Source organism: Nomascus leucogenys, chromosome 14 (genome assembly GCF_006542625.1).
Source record: "Nomascus leucogenys isolate Asia chromosome 14, Asia_NLE_v1, whole genome shotgun sequence".
In the NCBI taxonomy this organism is placed as follows: domain Eukaryota; kingdom Metazoa; phylum Chordata; class Mammalia; order Primates; family Hylobatidae; genus Nomascus; species Nomascus leucogenys.
Window position 1 is genome coordinate 54,594,622 of NC_044394.1, and position 22,307 is coordinate 54,616,928.

The 22,307-nt window shown below is 41.2% G+C and overlaps 1 protein-coding gene across 4 annotated transcripts in view; it reads right to left on the reverse strand.

Moving 5' to 3' along the window:
* MAP2K6 (mitogen-activated protein kinase kinase 6) overlaps positions 1-22,307 on the reverse strand; it is a 131,635-nt gene that overhangs the window by 28,252 nt on the left and 81,076 nt on the right. For 3 of the 4 annotated variants that reach the window (XM_030827679.1, XM_003276083.4, XM_030827678.1), the window contains exon 2: positions 10,919-10,985. In XM_030827679.1, coding sequence (XP_030683539.1) covers positions 10,919-10,985 — 67 coding nt within the window. Of the gene's footprint in view, positions 1-10,918; positions 10,986-14,355; positions 14,756-22,307 lie in introns of those variants that run through there. The other variant, XM_030827680.1, reaches the window with a different exon arrangement.

Sequence of the window (22,307 nt, forward strand, 5' to 3'; positions counted from 1 at the left end):
ACACACCACTGAGGATATTTTTTCCTTAAGAGGAAAGTGGAAGTTCATGGGTAAACTAAAGCAGCCTATGAGCGTGAATAAGAGGGGATTTGAAATAAATTACATTTGGGTTTAAATTACTTAATCTCTTTGGGGCTCCATTTCTTCTTTAACATGGGGATATTAATATACCTGCACTGTGCAGCAGGAGTGACTATTAAATGAGATAATACAAGTAAAATGCTTAGCTGAATGTTTGACATACAGTAAATATCTAATTCGTATGAGCCATACATGTGCAATTATATAGATCAGGGTGCCCGATCCCCAAGCCACGGGCTAATGCCAGTCAGCAGGAGATGAGTGGTGGGTGAAGGAGAGAAGCTTCACCTGTACTTACAGCCACTCCCCATCGCTCACATTACCACCTGACCTCCGTCTCCTGTCAGATCAGTGGTGGCATTAGATTTTTGTATGAGCACAAACCCTACTGTGAACTGTGTATATGAGGGATACAGGTTGTGCACTCCTTATAAGAATCTAATGCCTGATGATCTGTCGCTGTCTCCAACAGCCCCAGATGGGACCATCTAGTTGCAGGATAACAAGCTTAAGGCTCCCATTGATTCTACATGGTGGTGAGTTGTATAATTATTTCATGATGTAATAATAATAGAAATAAAGTGCACAATAAATGTAATGTGCTTGAATCATCCCGAAATCATCCCCCCACCCAGTTCATGGAAAAACTGTCTTCCAAAAAACCAGTCCCTGGTGCCAAAAAGGTTGGAGACCGCTGATATAGGTCATTGTGCTACAGCTGTAAGTCTCAAGCCTTTTCTTTCCTCGAAGAGCACCAATATATATAATTATTTCACCACATGTCTCACAATTGTTTTAAGAAACAAATAGTAATGGCATATATTCTGTTAACTCACAAAATTCATAGAACATAAGAATTTCAAATCTCGTCCCTTCTTTTATAGATGGACAGAAGGTCCAGAGAGGTATAGTGACTTTCCCCAGCCCACAGCTGCCCCAGGTCTCCTGATTTCCAGTTCTGCATCCTCTCTACCAGGCTGTCTCATCAAGCCCAGCAATATTTCTTCTGTGCATAGCACATGTACAATTCCGGGGTCTTCTTAGGAGCCAGAGGTTTGCTGATTTTGTTTCTATAGTCACTTCCTGAGTATTTATTTTTACCACTTCAATGATCTCTCAGGTGGTATCAATCTGCTTAAGAGAAAAATGTTTGGCTTTGGCTGTGCACACAACTAGGAGCTGAGAAAGGCATTTTCCTGAAAGAAATGTACCAGCAGTAGTACGATAAACATAGCAAATGCTGGCCAGGCGTGGTGGCTCACAGCTGTAATCACAGCACTTTGCGAGGCTGAGGCGGGCGGATCACCTGAGGTCAGGAGTTCGAGACCAGCCTGGCCAACATGGTGAAACCCCATCTCTACTAAAAACACAAAAATTAGCCGGGCATTGTGGTGCACGCCTGTAATCCCAGCTACTTGGTAGGCTGAGGCAGGAGAATCGCTTGAACCCGGGAGGCGGAGGTTGCAGTGGGCCGAGATTGTGCCATTACACTCCAGCCTGGGTGACAGAGTGAGACTCTGTATTAAAAAAAAAAAAAAATAGCAAGTGCCAAGAAATATATTGTTAATGTGATCAAACAAAAAGAAAAACTAGAGGCTAAAGATGAAAGAATCCTGGTGATGCCAGAAAAGAGGGAAAGAGGGTGAGCAGACAGGTAAAGACTCATGTCTCTCTGAAAGCACATTCCATGCCAGAAAAAGGCAAAGGAAAATGGAAAGAGAGAGGAAAAGAGAAAGATGAAAGGGAGAGAGAAAAGAAACCTTTGCCAATGAGGATTTTTTTCCAACTCTCAGGTATTATGATTCTAACCCTTTTGCTGAAATTGAATACATAAATAAAATTAAAAAGTAGGAATACGGGCTGGGTGCGGTGGCTCATGCCTGTAATCCCAGCACTTTGGGAGGCCGAGGTGGGCGGATCACCTGAGGTCAGGAGTTTGAAACCAGCCTGGCCAACATGATGAAACCTCGTCTCTACTAAAAATAAAAAAATTAGCCAGGTGTGGTGGTGCACACCTGTAATCCCAGCTACTCGGGAGGCTGAGGCAGGAGAATCGCTTGAACCCAGGAGGCAGAGGTTGAAGTGCGCCAGGATTGTGCCACTGCACTCCAGCCTGGGTGACAAGAGCAAGACTCAGTCTCAAAAAACAAAACAAAACAAAATAAAAGAGGAATACAAATACAGATATAAACATGACTCTAAGATTTTAATGGCAAGCCTTCTCTCACCTCAAAATCCTTTTGGAATACATAGAATACTTCAAGTTTTTTATACTAACTTAAAACCGGGGACTGAGAGGGAGAGAGAGAAAAAAACAACACAAAACAAAACACACACACACACATGCCCCACAAACAGCAGTGATGTGTTTATGTATCTTGTGTTTCTGAGCAGGGAATTTTTCTTCAGAAAAGGTTTCTGGAAGAATCAAATTTCTAAAACTCTAATTCCTCTTTCTCAAGATTTCCAAAGCTATTTTTCCTCAGTTGCCAAAATTTGCTTGTACTAATTTGTAATGGCACTTTGAAATAAAGGCAGATATGACTTGAAACATGTGACTAATATAAACAACAAAAATCCTTTGCAATTATTCAACACCTTGATTTTTTTTTTTTCTTTAAAGACAGAGTCTCTTCCTGTCACCCAGGCTGGAGTGCAGTGGCGCGATCTCGGCTCACTGCAACCTCTGCCTACTGGGTTCAAGCAATTCTCCTGCCTCAGCCTCCTAAGTAGCTGGGATTACAGGCACCACACCCGAATAATCGTTGTAGTAGAGACAGGGTTTTGCCATGTTGGCCAGGCTGGTCTCAAACTCCTGACCTCAAGTGATCCACTTGCCACGGCCTCCCAAAGTGCTGGAGTTACAGGCATCAGCCACCACCCCGACTTTTTAAAAATATGAAGCAACAGAAAGGTCACTAATTATTTGGGGCTGCGACTGTTTTTTTTTTTGCCATCCAATGAGGTTATCGAAAAACGAGTTCTTCCAAGTCTAATATTCTTATATTTTATATATATACCAGGGCTCAGCAAATTATAGCCTGTGGTCCAGCTAAGAATGACTTTTCCAAATTTAAATGCTTGTGAAAAAAAAAAAAAACAAAAAATAAACAACAGCATCCTCTGTGGCCCACGTAGCCTAAAATATTTACTATCTGACTTTGGTTCTATACTAACTTTGCATTACCCCTGGACCTAATAGAAGGGTCTGGTGCCATTTTCCAGATTAAGAAAAATGAAACCCACAAAAGCTGAGTGATTTTCTGAAGCCATATGGTCATCAACAGAGCTGAAAATAAAACTCAAGTCACCTCAATCTCAGCCTTGATTTAAGGAGGAGAAAGAGGAAGAAGAGAAGCAAATATAAAAAACTGGGCTAAGAGCTTTTTACCTGCTCTCGTGATTCCCATCGAGGCAGATTGAATACAAGGAACTCGCTCCCAATACCCAGGCCTCCTCTAATGAAAATAATCAATTCGCCTGTGCCGCAGGCTCTTGGGCTCATCAAGTGGGCCAAAAATATCAAATGATGGGGCCAAGACTGACAAATCAGATTGGATTAGTTGCCACTGTGCTCTGTCCAGGGCTGGGCATATTAGTTTGCCAGGGGCATTGCGATTCTGCAGGAAGTTTATACTGTGGGTGGATGTTCTCTGTCACTTCTTCAATATTTTAGTCCTCTGGGGAAAGAACCAAGCTTATTACAAAAATTCTTCCCCTGGAAGACCAAAGGTCTTCCAAAGGTCACCTAGTATTCATTTTTTTATATGAACAACCAGCTTCGGTTTACTACGATAATTATTCATTTATAATTTTACATGAGGAATCAGTTCACTGTCTACTATCGCAATTATTATTCATTTATTCAGAAATATTTATTAAGCACCTATTTGGGCAAGAGACTGTGTGAGACCATTTACATAAAATAGCTTCCTTAATTTTTACAGCTCTCAGAGGTGTTATTACCTCTATTGAAATAGAATAGGGTATGAATTGAAATCAAGGTAATAATACCCCATTAATGCCTCTTTCAACAATTAATATTGAAAGTGACTAAATAATTTAAGAACACTCAGGCCAGGCGCAGTGGCTCACACCTGTAATCCCAGCACTTTGGGAGGCTGAGGCAGGTGGATCACGAGGTCAGGAGTTCAAGACCAGCCTGGCCAACATAGTGAAACCCCGTCTCTACTAAAAATACAAACTTAGCTGGGCATGGTGGTGGGCAGCTGTAGTCCCAGCTACTTGGGAGGCTGAGGCAGGAGAATCGCTTGAACCCAAGAGGTGGAGGTTGTGGTGAGCCAAGATCACACCACTGCACTCCAGCCTGGGCAACACAGTGAGATTCTGTCTCAAAAAGAAAAACACTTAGAGAGACGATGAGATTAGAACCCAGAGCTGCACCATGATGGCTTCTCATGCATAGTATGCTGTAAAGGATACTACCTCTCATTTCACTAGCCATAAACTGTTTGCTCACAGCCTCTACTACCAGTCTGATGTGTGGTGAAGAGTACATAATTGAGAGTCAGAGGTTCCTGAGCTTATATGCCAGTTCTTCCACTGAGAAGCTGTGTGATAATACTAACTTGGAGTTACCTTTCATCGAGCAATTGCAATGCACCAGGCGCTACACTAGACACTCATATGGATTATGACATCTAATCCTCATGACAGCAACATCACTGTTATTCCTGAGTTTTGTTTGTTTGTTTTTTGAGATGGAGTGTCACTCTGTCATCTAGACTGGAGTGCAATGGCACGATCACGGCTCATCGCAACCTCTCCCTCCTGGGTTCAAGTGATTCTCCTGCCTCAGCCTCCCAAGAAGCTGGGATTACAGGCGCCCACCACCATGCCCAGCTAATTTTTTGTATTTTTAGAAGGGGAAACTAAGGCTTAGTGCAGTTAGGTATTTTGCCTAAGGTATTCAACTAGCAAAGTTTAGATCCCAAATATAAACCTAAGTGTTCTGGCTCCAGACCCTGAACTCTTACCCATGAAGCTATGCCCAACAGCTTGGAGCAATGCACCTGGCCGTTGCATGGTTCTGTTTGTTCACATGTCAAGTGAGAGTAACAAACACTGCCTCTGAGTTTCTTGTGGTGGTTAAATGAAATCATATGAACTAGCATCAAACTGATTTAGAATTGGTCACTATCAATCAAGGGAAGGGACAGCTCACACTGGCATCGGTAGCTCAAAGCAAGAGCTCAAACAGAGGGGCCACACACATTGAACTCGGGAGAATGGAGCTTTGTCAAGGCCTATTTATTTTTGTGAAGCGCAGCAGAAGGAGGCAGGGTATGAATGGGAAGAAATCACCAAGCCAGCCTTCAAAAATTGCCAAGAAAAACACAAAATGTGGGAGCTACTTCTTTAGGAGTACAAATTTAAGCCTCGGCATTAAAGTAATAACAAGGAGACTCTTTGAGCTACAGCGGTATACTCTACAATAATGAAGTGATACTTTTTGCTTCACACAGTGAAACAGATAAGTATATTCACAGTATACCTTATTAATACCATACGAGGGAAAAACAAAATATAAACTGCTTTTATCCTTGTTTATACCAAGAAAGGGTTTATGGTAGCCTTCCAAAATTCATAAAATTTATAACATTAATATATAATTTATGCTATAATGTAAACTAAGATAAAAGGTAAAGAATAAAAATTATAAGGGGAAGGGATATAAGACTCCTGGCAGGTTGATATAAGAATAAATCCCAAAGGAAATAGTAAAAATAAGAGGAGAAAGCAATAAAATTGAAAATAGGAAAATAAAACAAAGCTGGTTCTTCAGAAGAAAAAAAAATCAATAAAGTTGATAAACCTCAAGCAAAATTGACAAATTTAACAAAAGAAGACACAAATTATCAGTATCAGGGAAAAAAAAAAAGGATGTCACAACAGATTGTGCAGCCATTTAAAGGATAGGCAGGAAACACTATGAACAATTTTATTCGCATAAATGTGACAACTTGGAAGAAATGGACCAACTCCTCAAAACCACATACTGTGATGAAATAGATAATCTGAATAGTCCTGTAACTATTAAAGAAATTGAGATTGTGATTAAAAAGTCCCAGAAAAAAAAATCCAGGCTCATTTTCTTTCATTGGAGAATTTTAGCAAATATCCAAAGAAGAATTAGCACCAATTTTATGCAGTGTCTACCAAAAAATAGAAGCAACACTTACCAATTCATTTTTATGAAGCCATTATTACCTTAATACTAAAACTAGAAAATAATAGCACAAGAGAAATAATAAATAAACCACCACAGACCAACATCTCCCAAAAGCCTAGAAACAAAAGTCCTCAACAAAATTTTAGCAAATCAAATCCAACAATGCACAAAAATATATATACCATAATTAACTGGGATTTATTTGGGGTATGCAAGGCTAGCTCAGTACATAAAAATGAATCAACATAATCTACATATCGACAGATCAAAGAAGAAAAATCTTATGATCGTATCAATTGATGCAGAGAAAGCATTCAACAAAATTCAATACCCATTCATAATAAAAGTTCTCAGGCAGGGCACGTTGGCTCGCGCCTGTAATCCCAGCACTTTGGGAGGGCCAAGGCAGGCAAATTGCTTGAGCCCATGAGTTCAAGACCAGCCTGGGCAACATGGCAAAACCCCATCTCTACAAAATACAAAAAAAAAAAAAATTAGCCGCATGTGGTGGCATGTACCTGTAGTTCCACCTACTTTGGAGGCTGAGATGGGAAGATCACTTGAGCCAGGGGAGGCTGAGACTGCAGTGAGCCATGATCACACCTCTGCACTCCAGCCTGGGTGACAGAGTGAGACCCTGTCTCAAAAAAACAAAAACAAACAATCAAAAGAACCTCTCAGTACACTGAGAGGTTTTATATAGTTGGGAACCTTTTCAACCTCATAAGTAACATCTACAAAAAACCTACAGTTAGCTTCATACTTAATAGTGAAAGACTAAATGCTTTCCCTCTAAGATGAGGAACAAAGCAAGTTTGCCTGCTCTCATCAACCTTATTAACATAGGACTGGACATTCTTGCCACTTCAATAAGGCAAGAAATGAAAATGAAAGTAAAAAATCAAAGTAAAGACTGGAAAAGAAGAAATAAGACATTCTTGGTTTACAGATGCCATGATTGTTTATATAGAAAACCCTAAGGAATCGATGAAAAGCTTCTAGAACTAATAAGTGATTTTAGTAAAGTCACAGAATAGAAGATCAATTGCAGAATCCACAGAATTCAAGATCAATACAGAAAAAAATCTATTGCATTTCTATATATTGACAATGAACAAGTGAAAACCAAGCTCACAAATCAAATTCCATTTAAAATTTGCTCCAAAAAACACTTAGGTATAAATTTTAACGAAATCTAATATAGAGCAATTGTATTATAAAAATGCTGAGGAAATAAATAAAATGTTTAAAGTTGAAGAAATATACCATGTTTGCAGATGGGAAGAACCAATGTAGTAAAAATGTCAATTCGCCCTGAATTGATCTATAGGTTAAACACGATTCCTACTAAAATCTCAGTAAGTTTCTTTGTGGACATAGACAAGCTTATTCTAAAACTTATATGAAAAGAGAAAGGCCTTTAGAATAGTCAACATAGTTCTGAAAGAGAACAGAGTGAGAGGAATCATGTTTTCCTGTTATGACTTACTCTACAGCTGTGGTCATCAAGACGATGTCATACTGGCAGAGGGACAGACACATAAATCAGTGGAACAGAATAGAGAACGCTGAAATAACTTCAAACAAATATGCCCAATTGATATTGACAAAGGAGCAGAAGCAATTCAATGGAGGAGGGATAGCCTTTTCAACAAATGGTGCTAGAATAATTGGTAACCCACTGGCCAAAAAAATAAAGCTCAACCTAAACTCATACCTTGAACAAAAATTAACTCAAAATGGATCATGGGCTTAAATGCAAAATGCAAAACTACAAAACTTCTAGACAGATCTAGGACTAGGCAAAAGGTTCTTAGACTTCTCATCAAAAGCATGATCTGTAAAAGTAATAATTGATAAGTTGAACAAACTTTTGCTCTGTGAAAGGCCCTGCTAAAAGCATAAAAAGACAAATTACAAACTGGGAAAAATATTTTCATATCACATATATATTGGAGAAAGTCCTTGTGTCCGGAATATACAAATAACTCTCAAAAGTAAACAATAAAAAGAATCTAATTAGACAATGGGCAAAAGATATGCACAGACATTTCACCAAAAATATGCATATGGAAAATAAACACCTAAAAACATATTCTACATTATTAGCCACTAGAGAAATTGCAAATTAAAACTACATATAGGCTGGGCACAGTGGCTCATGCCTGTAATCCCAGCACTTTGGGAGGCCAAGGCAGGTGGATCATCTAAGATCAGGAGTTCAAGACCAGCAGACCAGCCTGGCCAATATGGTGAAACCCCGTCTCTACTAAAAAAAAAAAAAAAAAAAAATTAGCCGGGCATGGTGGCAGGCGCCTGTAATCTCAGCTACTGGGGAAGCTGAGGCAGCAGAATCACCTGAAACCAGGGGGCAGAGGTTGCAGTGAGCCAAGATCACGCTATTGCACTCCAGCCTGGGCAACAAGAGCGAAACTCCGTCTCAAAAAAAAAAAACTACATATATATCACTATACATCAGAATGGCTAAAATGAAAACTACTGATAATACCAATTGCTGGCAGAGATGCAGAGATCCAGAAAAACTGGATTATTCAGACATTATTGCTGAGAACATAAAATGGTACAACTACTCTGGCCAATAGTTCAGCAGCTCTTTCAAAACTAAAGATGGGCTTACTATATAACCCAGCAATTGCACTATTGGGCTTACACCCCAGAGAAATGAAGACCTATTCTCATGCAGGAACTTATGCATAAATGGTCATAACAACTTTATTCATAGTAGCCAAAAATGGAAAACTACCCATATCTCCTTCAAAGGCTAAGGTGTTGAACAAACTGTGGTATAACCATACCACGGATGGGTACTTAGCAATAAAATGGAACAAACCATCAATACATGCAATTACTTAAATTAACCTCAATAAAATTACATTGAACAAAAAAAATCTCAAAAAAGAGATGCATGATTTTGTTTATATAACAATCATGAAATAACAAAATGGCAAAGGAGAACAGATTAGTTGTTGCCAGGGATTAAGGACGGAGATGGGGAGAAGAGGTGGGTGTGATTATAAGATGGTAACATAAAAGAGTCTTGTAATGTTGCTGTAGTGAAGTATCTTGATTATAATAGTACTTATACAAGACTTACACATGTGATAAACTTTATAGAGTTACACGTACACACACACACACACACACACACAGATGAATACTTGCATAGCTGGCAAAATTAAGTTCTATGATTTGCACTACTGCCACTTTCTTGATCTTGATAATGTACTATAGTTGTGCAATATGTTAACTTGGGATGGGGGGAGTTTGGCATGGCCTGGGGAAAGGGATCTATAGGACTTCACTGTACATTTCTTTGCAACCTCCTGTTAATCTGCAATTATTTCAAAATAAAACGTTTTAAAAGTATATCCCATAAATTCCTACACAGGTGGTAAAAGTAGGCCACATATTTGACTGTAAGCTCTTGAGAAACCAGTCAGAGAGGAAACAATAGTAATTACACAGTTCACATGTCTACGAGAAAAAAAAAAATTGCTCAGAGAGACCAAAAAAAAAAGAAAAAAAAAAGAGGAAAAAAAAAATCTTGATAGCAACTATGGGAAGACGGATCTTCCTCCTGCAGATTCTAATGAAAGGAACATTCTATCTTGAGTTTAGACTCTTGAGCTACAGTCCAGAACCCTGAAGAGTAGCCCTCAACTCTACTTTGTCCTTAAAAATTCTCCAGTGGAAAGTGTCTGCATACTGCTTCACACGATGCAAGGACCAGTGGCTTTCACAGTCTTACAGCAGACATGATCCCATTTAAGAACACATTCCAACACTAGGGGGTGCACTTCCTGATAGTAGATCACAGCTAAGATCAAAACCCATTACAAAGGGAGGCACTTTTGTAGACATGAACAAAAGCCTTACCAACTCACTTTGCCATTAGGATGCCCTCTCTTTGCCCTTGCCCTGTCTCTCTAACACCTCTATTGTGAGTTTCCTTGGAATTTCCATTCCTCTCATGCAGATACCTTGGTAGGTGGTTGTATCTCCAGCTGGACAGGGAAGTACCGTTCCCACCACACAGAGACAGATAAAAAAAATAAAAAAATAAAAAATAAACCAAGAAGGAGACATCCTCACAGAGAGGATGTCATTTACACGATGCCCTTCACTAGGACTTGAGCTGACTTAGGGATTTGGGCCAAAACCTCAGCTAATAAAAAAGTGTTCCTTTACCTCATTCTTCCTTCTGTTTATATGGGACAGAATTTAAGTGTCAGGATGTGGGTCCTCACCAAATACCATCTATCCATCTCAACCCAAGTTTTATAGTAGTGGCTTTCACAGGGATTTGCTCCAATCTACAGGGAAAAGGCAAGGAAGTTCACATCCAGGGGCCTTTCTGGCCTTACACAGAGCCCCATCTGCCAAATATATGTGACATTCACTTCCTACTCAACCAATAACTTAAGACACTGAGTTCAAAACTACCCATTCAATGTAACTGACTGACAAGATGATTATTTCAGGTCTCAGAACAGTGAGCAAATGGCTTCCCCCTTAAAGGGCTCTTCTAAAGTCAAGGCACTGCTCACCAGTCCAAAAATAAACCCCCAGGAGAAACCCGAAAGTACAAGGATTTGGATTCAGATGATGATCTTGCCAACTTACGTGGAACTGGTCTGAGGTTGTTCAAATGCTTCTTTTGGAATTTTAAGGCCAGGGTTTCGCTTCTTGCCTATGGGGAAAGACAAAAGGAAAAAGTTAAGGACTAAATCATAGCAAGATAGCAGAGAAAGAGACTGCGGCAAAGGAAAGAGCTGACCTGCACACACAGCTCTCATGTCTCCATTCAAAGCGCCACTTCCTACCCAGGAAGTCTGTGAGTGTGGAGAACCCAAGCACCAGGTAGAACAGAGCTTCCCAAATACAGACTGTGGTCATGAATGAGGTTTTTCATCAGTCCAGGGGGCAAACATCAGGATGAGAATGCCAACTCTCTTTTCCTAGGAAGATCTTCCCTTTCTCCCCACTGAGAGTTTGTCATTGCGACTTCCTTACAAGAGTCTCACTCTGTCACCCAGGCTGGAGTACAGTGGCACAACTCGGTTCACTGCAACTTCTGTCTCCTGGATTCAAGCAATTCTCCTGCCTCAGCCTCCTGAGGAGCTGGGATTACAGGCATGCACCACCATGTTCGGCTAATTTTTATATTTTTAGTAGAGACGGGGGTTTCTCCATGTTGGCCAGGCTGGTCTCGAACTCCTGACCTCAGGTGATCCGCTGACCTTGGCCTCCCAAAGTGCTGGGATTACAGGCATGAGCCACCATGCCCAGCCTATGAGCCACCATGCCTGGCCTTGTTTTTTTTTCTTTTTTTTTTTATTTTACACTATAATGGTGATGGCAGACACTTGGTTATAGCTTTTTTTTTCTTTTTAGTGTTAGTAAAGGGTAGTCACCCTTATCTCAGTATCCCACTATTTTCTAAATCGATCTGTTAACAACTACAAGAGTTAGCAATGGAAGTGGAATAAAAAATGCTTTTCCACTGTTCTGCCCTCCCCTTTTCCCAACCACCTGCTATAATTTGAAAAACTTGAGAGGGATAGAGTAATACTTATTTACATTTGCCCTGTTCCGGAAAGGATTAAGATAACAGATGAGCTTATGCAAGGAGGTTAGAACTTCTTCTTGGGCCAAATGGAAAGGTAACTTGATGTTGATCATACCTGGGCTGAAATTACAAGAGAATTTGGCTCGAATGCTTTTGTTGATGAGTAAAAAAGAACAGACTGAGAAATGCCAGCTCAGGAAGCAGATCAGAGCAAACAAGGGCCTGGAGTGTTCCTCATCCATGGAGATCCTATGTCTCTTTGCACTTGGCAGGAGAAACCAAGGGAGAGCTGGAGAGAACAGCTGGAAAGAATGCCACCTCCTGGCCGGGCACAGTGGCTCACGCCTGTAATCCCAGCACTTTGGGAGGCCGAGACGGGTGGATCATGAGGTCAGGAGATTGAGACCATCCTGGCCAACACGGTGAAACCCCGTCTCTACTAAAAATACAATAAATTAGCCAGGCATGGTGGCGGGCACCTGTAGTCCCAGCTACAGGGGAGGCTGAGGCAGGAGAATGGCGTGAACCCAGGAGGCGGAGCTTGCAGTGAGCTGAGATCGCGCCACTGCACTCCAGCCTGGGCGACAGTGCGAGACTCTGTCTCAGAAAAAAAAAAAAAGAATCCTACCTCCTTTCCCACCTCTTCTCTACATTGCAGGTGAGCACTCAGAGATAACACAAGCCCTGGATATGGCCCTGGATAGATCCTAAGGCTGCAAAGAAACTTAAGAAATCAATTCAAATAACCTCCTTGCAGAAAAACGACATCCAAAGACTTCAGTGACTTGCTCTACATCACAGAGGTCAGCAATGACCCAGTCAGAATCAGAATCCAGGTCTCCTGACACCCAGGTGGGAGTTCTTTCTACTATCCTGCAATAGAAGACGTTTAGAGATGACTGGAGAGGGGGCGGGTGAGACGTACACGGGGATTTTGAGTTTTAAAATACCCAGCTGACATCTGGTTCTTCCACGCACCACGCAACTTCTAGAATCACTTTTCATCTGACTCTCAGTTTTCTCAATTGTAAAATGAGGAAGTAACATCAATAATCACCTCACTGGACTGATACGAGAATCAAAGCAGATAACATATGTGAAAAAAAACATTAAGATACCTTAAGCAGCTGTTAATTAGATTCATTTAGGGAAACAACCAGTACTGTCTCATTTTTTAAAAAGTCATTTGAAAAAATTAATGAAGAGAATTGGCCACATGATTATAGCCCACTGTAATGTATAATGAAATTTTTTCTTTCTATTCCTTCAGAATCCAAAATCAGATCAATTCTGCCAAGTTGTATAAAGCCAGGAAAAAATATGCTTCACAGTAATCAGCCTAGAGAAAGCCTTTTAGGGCCACCTTCAGAATAACAGGCTTTCTCAATTCTCTCCTCATTTGGGTTTACTTACGTATTTTATAAGATTCAAAACTCACCATTCACTTTCCTGCTCTTGGAACTCAAACAGCTGTTAAGGATGTTACTAAATTAGTCAGTTATTGACATCACATAGACCTTTCCTATGTACCAGGGACTATGCTAGGTGCCGGACCCAGTTATGAGAATCCAAATATGGCCTAATTCCAACAATTCCCATCCATGCACCTCAGCCAAACAGACAGGGAATGTTATTTTTGATGAGATTCTTCAGTGAGGAATGAATGACAGATTCAACTTGTTTAGATAACTATACAGATAACTACATATAAATTCCAGCACAGGTGACAGATAATTCAGGTAATCCCAAGAGGCAACCCTACGGTTCTCTCAACAAAAACAAAAACTAAAGTAACATATATTTTGCCTATGAAAACTGGTCTCCAGTTGTCATTTAAGCAAACCAAAAGGAGAAGTTACTCTTAAATTCCTACATCTTTCTCTTCTTTACCTCTAACTCAGTTCTTATAAGATAGATGTAAAGAGAAATAGCTATTTATTGAGAAAACCCCTTTGGAAAACCTTAATATAGCAAGTAATTAGTAGCAATTCTTAAAAGCAATTAATTATTACACCATAACTTAAATCACCAAAACATCTATACAAAGAAATAGTAAAAAAAAAAAAAAAAAGAGAAAGTTTTTGGCACAGAGACCGAAGGAATAAAACACCAAAATAATAATAAAGTCTTCAAAGTGGGAGGAGAAGGCCTTTGATTCTCTCCCCAATCACTTTTACACCCAGCCACCCCCCCAGCCCCCCACATCAACATCATTCTTACCCTGAATTTACTGCCTCCTAGTTGAAATTGCCAGCCCCATGTCTCCAGACTCTAAACCCTTGACTATACATATAAGTTGGACATCTGCATATCTTAAACCTAATATTTCCAAGTATATCAGCTCCTCAGAACAACGAGAAAAAAAATAGATCCAGGAGACACAAAACCTAGTTGAATTACAGTTAGAAAATACTCTGCCTTCACGTTAAAAAGTACATCAAATAAAATACAAATCACAAGCACCCACAGCAACATTCTGCAGTTCACTTACTTGCCCATCTCTGACAGAGCAGCACAGTAAGAGACCAGCAGAGGCGACTCTGGTGAGGTTTTCGAGGCTGCAAGGAAGGCCGGCAGAGGAAAGCCTAACAGAAGTCATTCTTCACTTAGCTCCAAAGACCACACTTCAGCAGGGAGAAACAGAACTGAACAGACTCCACCCCCTCCTCAAGTTCGGATTGCAGCAAACCTCTGCAAGTTCATTGTTCCGAGGAAATTGCAGCTTCAGGAAGGGAGAAGGGAAGTGGGTCTATGTGGACACCCAGGCGTGACATTAATCATTAACCAGACTTGGAGGAATAAATCTATAAATCTGGACAGTACCATGTTCTGCAGCTTTTCTATAAATGCCTCTTTCATTTCTTAAAAGAAAGAGAAACAATATGTGGTCAGTTTCCAGCTGTGTTTACTTCACAGCAATCTGTTCCCCCAGGAAGGCAGCCAACACCTGACGCTAACATTGAACACTGTTAAAAAAAAAAAAAAAAAACAGGGGAGGGAGCACTATGAATAATAAAGCTAAGTGGCCAACTATGTTCAACAGTCTTTGCCTTTGATATTCTAAAGCAAAGCAGAAAAAATATCAGAAAAAAAAAGGCTTTCTATGATGTCACATGCTAGCAACAAGCCTTCTCAGAAAGAGAGAATTCTGTAGATTTCTGCAGATCGCAACAAGCCTCGACTGCTTATTAGCACAGTCTGCAAAGGGTAAGCCTCGTCGGCCTGATTGGGCATATGCAGCACTATATTGCATCAGACCCTGTTACACCCATGACTGTGTTCTCTGAAAACAGTGTAGTCCCACCACGCACATATATTTGCAAAATTCATCTTAAACCAAAGCAAAGCTGGGTCATTATAATCCTGGCGTGCAGCAAAATGGCACTGGAAAAAAAAAAATTGAAAAAGCCTTGCCAATAGTTAGAAAATATTTCCCAGGCCACAGAAATGTTCGCTAGCTTTGACTGCACCGAAAATGATGGGGTACACGAGAGGTCTTGCGCACACTCTGAGAGGGTAAGCACAAAGCACTCCTCTGATGTTCCTCATTACATAAAACAGAAGATTAGGTTCCACTGCCAACCCAAACAGCATGAGAAGCCCACGCGGTCAACAGAAGGTGGCATCGTGAAGATACGCTGATGCCTAAATATTTGTTAGCTTGGCCGAGGGTTGGGGGGCATGATTATGAGAGTTTATGATTATTGACACAGCTTCACAAAAGGATGGCAGTGTTTCCAGTGCCAAATTTATTTTAAAAATCTGTTTCCCAATATGAATAGGATTTCCAGCCAAGTAACTGGCAATCTAGAGGCCTTGGCTGCCCTCTCCTTACTACTTGCATCTAGGCTTACGTTCCAAGGGTAGTTGGCAATAAAATCAGCAGTGAAGTATCATTCAGTGTTATTAAATTGCAATCATCATATGCAAAGCAACGAACGAAGCAGGGCAAGGGAAGAGGCGTGCAGGAAGAAAGCTGGCTTTGCAACAGCAATGTAAAAGTGAACGGGGATCCTGCCATCCTCCAATCTTCCAAAACCACTGGCTCTTATATACCACTGAGATTTCAACCACTGAGGACAAATCTCTCTGGAATTACATAAAGTTTAGAGAAGAAAAGCTGAAAAGCTCTTTTTTTTTTTTTTTTGAGATGGAATCTTGCTCTGTCACCCAGCCTGGAGTACGCTGGCACAATGTCAGCTCACTGCAACCTCCGCCTCCCAGGTTTGTGTGATTCTCCTGCCTCAGCCTCCTGAGTAGCTGGGATTACAGGCACCTGCCATCACGCCCGACTAATTGTTGTATTTTCAGTAGAGATGGGGTTTCACCATGTTGGTCAGGCTGGTCTTGAACTCCTGACCTCGTGATCCACCTGCCTCAGCCTCCCAAAGTGCTGGGATTATAGGCGTGAACCACCACGCCTGGCCTTTTTTTTTTTGAGACAGAGTCTCGGTTTGTCACCCAGGCTGGAGTGCAGTGGTGCTATCTAGGCTCACCGAAACCTCCGCTTCCCACGTTCAAGCAATTCTCATGGCCCTCAGCCTCCCAAGTAGCTGTGACTGGGAACACAGGCACGTGCCACCCCACTCGCCTAATTTTTGTATTTTTAGTAGAGATGGGGTTTCGCCATGTTGACCAGGCTAATCTCAAACTTCTGACCTCAGGTTATCTGCCCGCCTTAGCCTCCCAAAGTGCTGTTGCTGGGATTACAGGTGTGAGCCACTGTGCACAGCTGAAAAGCTCATTTTAAAACCTGCAGTCAGTTTGATTTCAAAGTCAGAATGAATCTCCTAAGACCTTACCTTTGCTCATACTGTTCCTTCTACCTGGAGGGCTCTAGCTGTCTTGCAGACAAGAACTCAACCTTCCAAATTCAAAACCTCCCTCATAGAACCTTCCCAGAGTTTCCTGAACACAACCTAAGGATTACTATCCACACATTACTGCTTTCACATTCTGGCACCTTACACTGGGCCTGCAACACCGTATGAGCTCAAAGCAGCTTCCCTGAAACTTTGATATTTTAGTTGAAAAATGTCCACTCTCTCTAAAATAGATCTCCATGACCATCTTCCACTCATTTCCTGCATACCTTTTCTCACAATCTAGAATTATTTTATTTTTGTATTTATTTATTTATTTACTTCTGCATTTATTTATTACTTGGTTATCTACCTTTCTCCACTAGAATACAAGTTCCATGATGGCCAACGATTTTACCCAGCACCTGCACATCATAAGTATTTGTTGACTGAATGTTTGTTATTCTTTTCTCAACTGTTTTGAACATTTGTACAGAGCTCTTCAAAAAACAAACAAAATGAACCACCAAGAATGGAATGGAAATTGCACAAACCTCTGCATCAATAAGAATCATTTCAAATCCCAGCTGTCCCACTTAGTGACGTAACGTTGAGAAAGTTTCTTATCTTAAACTAAGTTTCCACACCTGCAAACTGGAGATGATGTACAGTCTCCCCAGGTTATTAAGAGACTCGATTGACACAGTGTGTGTGAAGAAGCCCAGCAGGGTGTAGCATAATATAGGTGCTCAATAAATGCTTTCTTTTTATTGAAAACAAAAAATAAAAAAAAAAATGCTTTCTTTTCTCCCTTCCATGTTTGTGCTTATATTTTTTAAATATGACCTAAGCAGAAATGTTCTCTGGATGGCATCTTACTTCTTCAAATTCCGTGCTCCATTCTCCCTCTTCTGTGTTATTTACGCTAGAATGACATTTTGCAAACATCTCATCAATCCTGAATCTACCTCTCTTTGTGCCCACTGACTATGGGAACTTCTCCAGGTCTATAGACTCAGGATTTCTGGGACTGAGTGTAGTGAGTGCTTATAATTTTACATTGCCTCAGTATCCATTTTTAAACCTCAGTTAAACTACCTCATCAGAAGCAGGGCTCAGTCACTCTTGACACGGTTTCTAATACCATACTCCACCAGAGTGGCTCCAAACCAGTGGCCAGAGATGAAACTTACAGACATCTCTCCTGCCTAGCAGGCTGGCCTCCCTACTTTCCTGCCACTTCCTTTAAACAGACCATGCAGACATTTGCCCACAAACCTAAGATGACCACCTCTCAGTCACACTGTGACTTCCTAGAACTAGTGCCTGCTTGCTTTAAGCCTAGCAATTAAAGCTCCCTGCAGGAAACTGGATAACGCCCTATACCCAATAAAGACATTGGCTCACTGGTCCCTTCTCTCTCTCTCTCTGTGTGTGTGTGTGTGTGGCTTCCAGGTGTGTGTGTGTGTGTGTGTGTGTCTGGCTTCCAGGCATGCTGGGTGCCATACAGAGTCTCTAAGTGCTAAAAAGTCTTAAAATCTCACACTGTAGTTGTGTCACTGAAGCCACACTTGCAATCTTATCCCTACGGGTGAAGCTGCCCCAAAAGGACCCATGCAGGTAGGTCCCCTGCTGATGCCCTTTTGTCCAGGTCTCTCAGCTACTGGGGACAGTAGTTACCAGCTAAGTTGATAGAGTGAGGCTTCAGGATCCATATATTTTTTTAAGTTTCACAAGTGTCTGAGAAATCAGCCACAGTTAAGTCGCCCTTGTCTACCATATGTCTATGTAAAGTTGCTTTGTGTTTGTTTGTCTTGTTTTACCATTTCTCACTTTATGATGCCAATGTCACTTTCCTCCCAGGCTCTTGTCACTTCCCCCACAACCCACCAGTTCTTTCCGATTAGTGAGAATTAAATTCCAAGCTAGCTCCTCATGGTGTTATCTCCATCTTTGAGCTGAAATTGTCAGTCATTCCCCAGGGTACACATTGCAAGGGTCAAAATTTATTAAGATGCAAATTCTGCCATCGAAGCATCAGGAGATATGAAAACCCAACTCCATAACAACAGTGGGTATGTGTGATGTGCAATACAAGCATTGCACCCTGAAAGCAGGAGAGAAGAAGCAAGACAAGCAACACTGAAAAATGGTCTCACATACGAAGTGGTATTTGAAGTGGCCCCTTGATTTTGGTAGGATTTAAGGGTATCTGAGGGTTTGTTATACTTTATGTCTCCTTTATATATATTTAAATGTTTCCAAAATCAAAAGTTTAAAACGATAATGGGTGGGATTTTGACAATCAAGACTTAGAGAGACAATAAGGGGATTCTAAGTAAAACGAGGATGAAATATCTTTGTAAGGAGAAGCACTGTGGTATATTCAAAGAATTCTGAGTTTTCTACTCTGGACAAAGTGAAAAGTGGTGGAGAGAGAAACCTGGAGGAGGAGGTTGGAGTCAGAGATCAAAATACTGTAACTAATAAAGTTTAAATTTCAGATGTAAAAAGAGAAGTCATTTATGTTTTTCAGTAGAGGAACATCATGCCACATCCATGCTTCAGAAAAAAAAAAAAAGATGTAACAAGGTGAACTGATCTAATATCAGGATGTTTTGAAACTGTGCTACACACACACTCGTGCATAAACCCACATACTGTCATGCCTTATGTTTTATGCCTCCAGGTCTTTGCTCTTATTTTCCTCAGAATGTTGTTATTACCTGTTTTCCCCAGTCAACTGCAACACTCAGCTCAAGTATGTTTTTCTCCAGGAAGTCTTCCATGAAAGTCCCCAATACAATACTCTGTGTTGCCACAGTACCCTGAACCTTCCCATGCTGATTAAGTGAACCCATCTGTTCATCCATGTCTTCCACTAAAAATGTAAGCCCTTTGAAGTCAGGGCCCATGTCTTCTTACCTATGTACAGAGTTTAAGCACTAGACCCAAAAATAAGAGATAGAGACCACAGCAATCTGGCTCACAAATAAGCTGCTTGAATTTTGCAGAGGCAAAATCTATAGGCTCTGGTCACTCACTGCGTAAGAGGAACAAAGGAACAGAAGCTAAGTAGTAGTAGTAGCAGTAATAGTAATAGTAGAAGTATTGCTACTAGTAGTAGTAGTGGCAGTAAAAATGATGCTCGTCATCTGGCTTTTCCACCCCTAAATGAAGTTAAGTGAAAGAGGAAAGTCAGGTCAGTGGGGGTGGCCAGTGGGGAAAGGACAGATCATGAGTTCCAATTCAGATGTATTCAGTATAAGATGCTGCAGGGACACATGGCAGAATTCAAGCAGGCAAATGGAGCTTAAGAGAGGGACAGGAGGAAATCTGTAGATCTGGGAATGACGAACAGAGAGGTAGAAAGTTGCCTGAGATAGACAGGGAAACAAGAAGAATGAAAGAAGGTGGCCAGGTGAGGTGGCTTATGCCTGTAATGCCAGCACTTTGGGAGGCTGAGGTGGGCGGATCACCTTAGGTCAGGAGTTCGAGACCAGCCTGGCCAACATGGTGAAACCCTGTCTTTACTAAAAATATAAAAAATTAGCCGGGTGTGGGGCACACGCCTGTAATCCCAGCTACACCGGAGGCTGAGGCGGGAGAATCGCTGGAACCCGGGAGGCGGAGGTTGCAGTGAGCCAAGATCGCACCACTGCACTCCAGCCTGGGAGACAGAGCGAGACTCCCTCTCAAAAAAAAAAAAAAAAAAAAAAAAAGAAGGGAAGGCAGCCAGCCAAGCTAAGAACATTTTGAAGAATCGGTGAAGGACACAAAGAATTACGTTCCTGTCTGAGGAGAATGAGCCAGCCTGTCCACCTGCTAATTGGGAAATGGCCCCACGTTAAGAGAATAAAAGTGCTCAAATGGGTTTTCTTACAGCTTCACGTGATTAAAGCTAAAAAAAAATCCTAGTAGACCTTTTATGTCATGTTAACAATTTGGTGTTGACTAACATGTTCTTAAAAGAACCTAAAAGCAAATCACAGCCAATGCCCTGAGTCATGTTCTAGGCCCAGGGAGAAGGCAGGAGGCAGGCAGTAGGGAACTCCGACTGTCTCAGTTCATCTCCTTCCTCATTTGTGGGCTGCTTCACTCATTAGCATTGATCGAAAGGAAACGTAGTCATAAGGATGTTAAAAACATCACTTTAAAATAAAAATATGGCAACGGGTTGCAAAGAAATTTAGTGGCATGCTCGAGCTTTTCAAAATACACGCTGGGTTTTGGTTAGGTTTTTAAAAATACATATATTTTCTTTAGAGATAATACTGAAATGTTTACGAGTGAAATGATATTATTCTAGAATTTGCTTCAAAAAAAAAGCAGGGTGGGGGATGGAGATACAGATAAAATAAGATTGGCCATGAGTTGGTCATTGTCAAAGCTGAGTGCTAGATACCTGGCAGTTACACAGTCTACTTTTGAATATGTTTGAAATTTACCAAAATAGCCAGGTGCAGTAGCTCAAGCCTGTAATTCCAGCACTTTGGGAGGCTGAGGCGAGTGGATCACCTGAGGTCAGGAGTTTGAGACCAGCCTGGCCAACATGGTGAAACCCTGTCTCTATTAAAAATAAAAAAATTAGCTGGGCGTGTTGGTGGGCGCCTGTAGTCCCAGCTACTTGGGAGGCTGACGCAGGAGAATCACTTCAACCTGGGAGGTGGAGGCTGTGAGCCGAAATCTCACCACCGCACTCCAGCTTGGGCAACAAGAGCGACACTCCATCTCAAAAAAAAAAAAAAAAAAAGAAATTTACCAATATATAAAGATGTTCTTAAATAGTAACAGAATCACAGAAAATTCTGTTTTAATAGTTAAAAAAGTGGCATAGTGAATAAGAGGGGTGAATTTTTTTTTTATGTGGAAGTAATGGATTCTTTTTTTCCTCTGGTCCAAGACCACGATTTTGGGTTTTTGTTTTGTTTTGGTTTTTGGTTTTTTTTTCTAGACAGAGTTTCGCTCTTGTTGCCCAGGCTGGAGTGCAATGGAGCCATCTCGTCTCACCGCAACCTCCACCTCCCAGGTTCAAGTGATTCTCCTATCTCAGCTTCCCGAGTAGTTGGGATTACAGACGTGCGCCACCATGCCCGGCTGATTTTGTATTTTTAGTAGAAATGGGGTTTCACCATGTTGGCCAGGCTGGTCTCAAATTCCTGACCTCAGCTGATCCACTCGCCTCAGCCTCCCAAAGTACTGGGATTATAGGCGTGAGCCACCGCGCCCGGTCCACAATTTTATTAGCACTCTGATCACCTCCCTTTTAACCAAAGGAAACTCCAAGATAGTAACTTTAATTCAACCAGCTGCTTGAAGACTAAGGGGTAATAAAAAAACAAAGGAAAGTTCTTCATCTGCAACCCCTCCCCTAGAATGCTATCAGTACAGGGTCTATTCTGCCTCCCACCCAGCTCCATCTGATTTCTTTGGAGCTGCATTCTATCCCGATGCCACTGGCCCTTGTTGGGGTACACATTAGTACACCTTACAAAGAGGCCTCTGGAATGCATGTCCCTGAGGATGTTTTGCATTATCCCTACATAACGTTCTCTTTATAAAGACTCAGGGGAAAAAAAAAAATGTGTATCAGTAGCAGAAAGAATTGGCTTCTCCTGCATAATTGATCAATTCCTGCCTA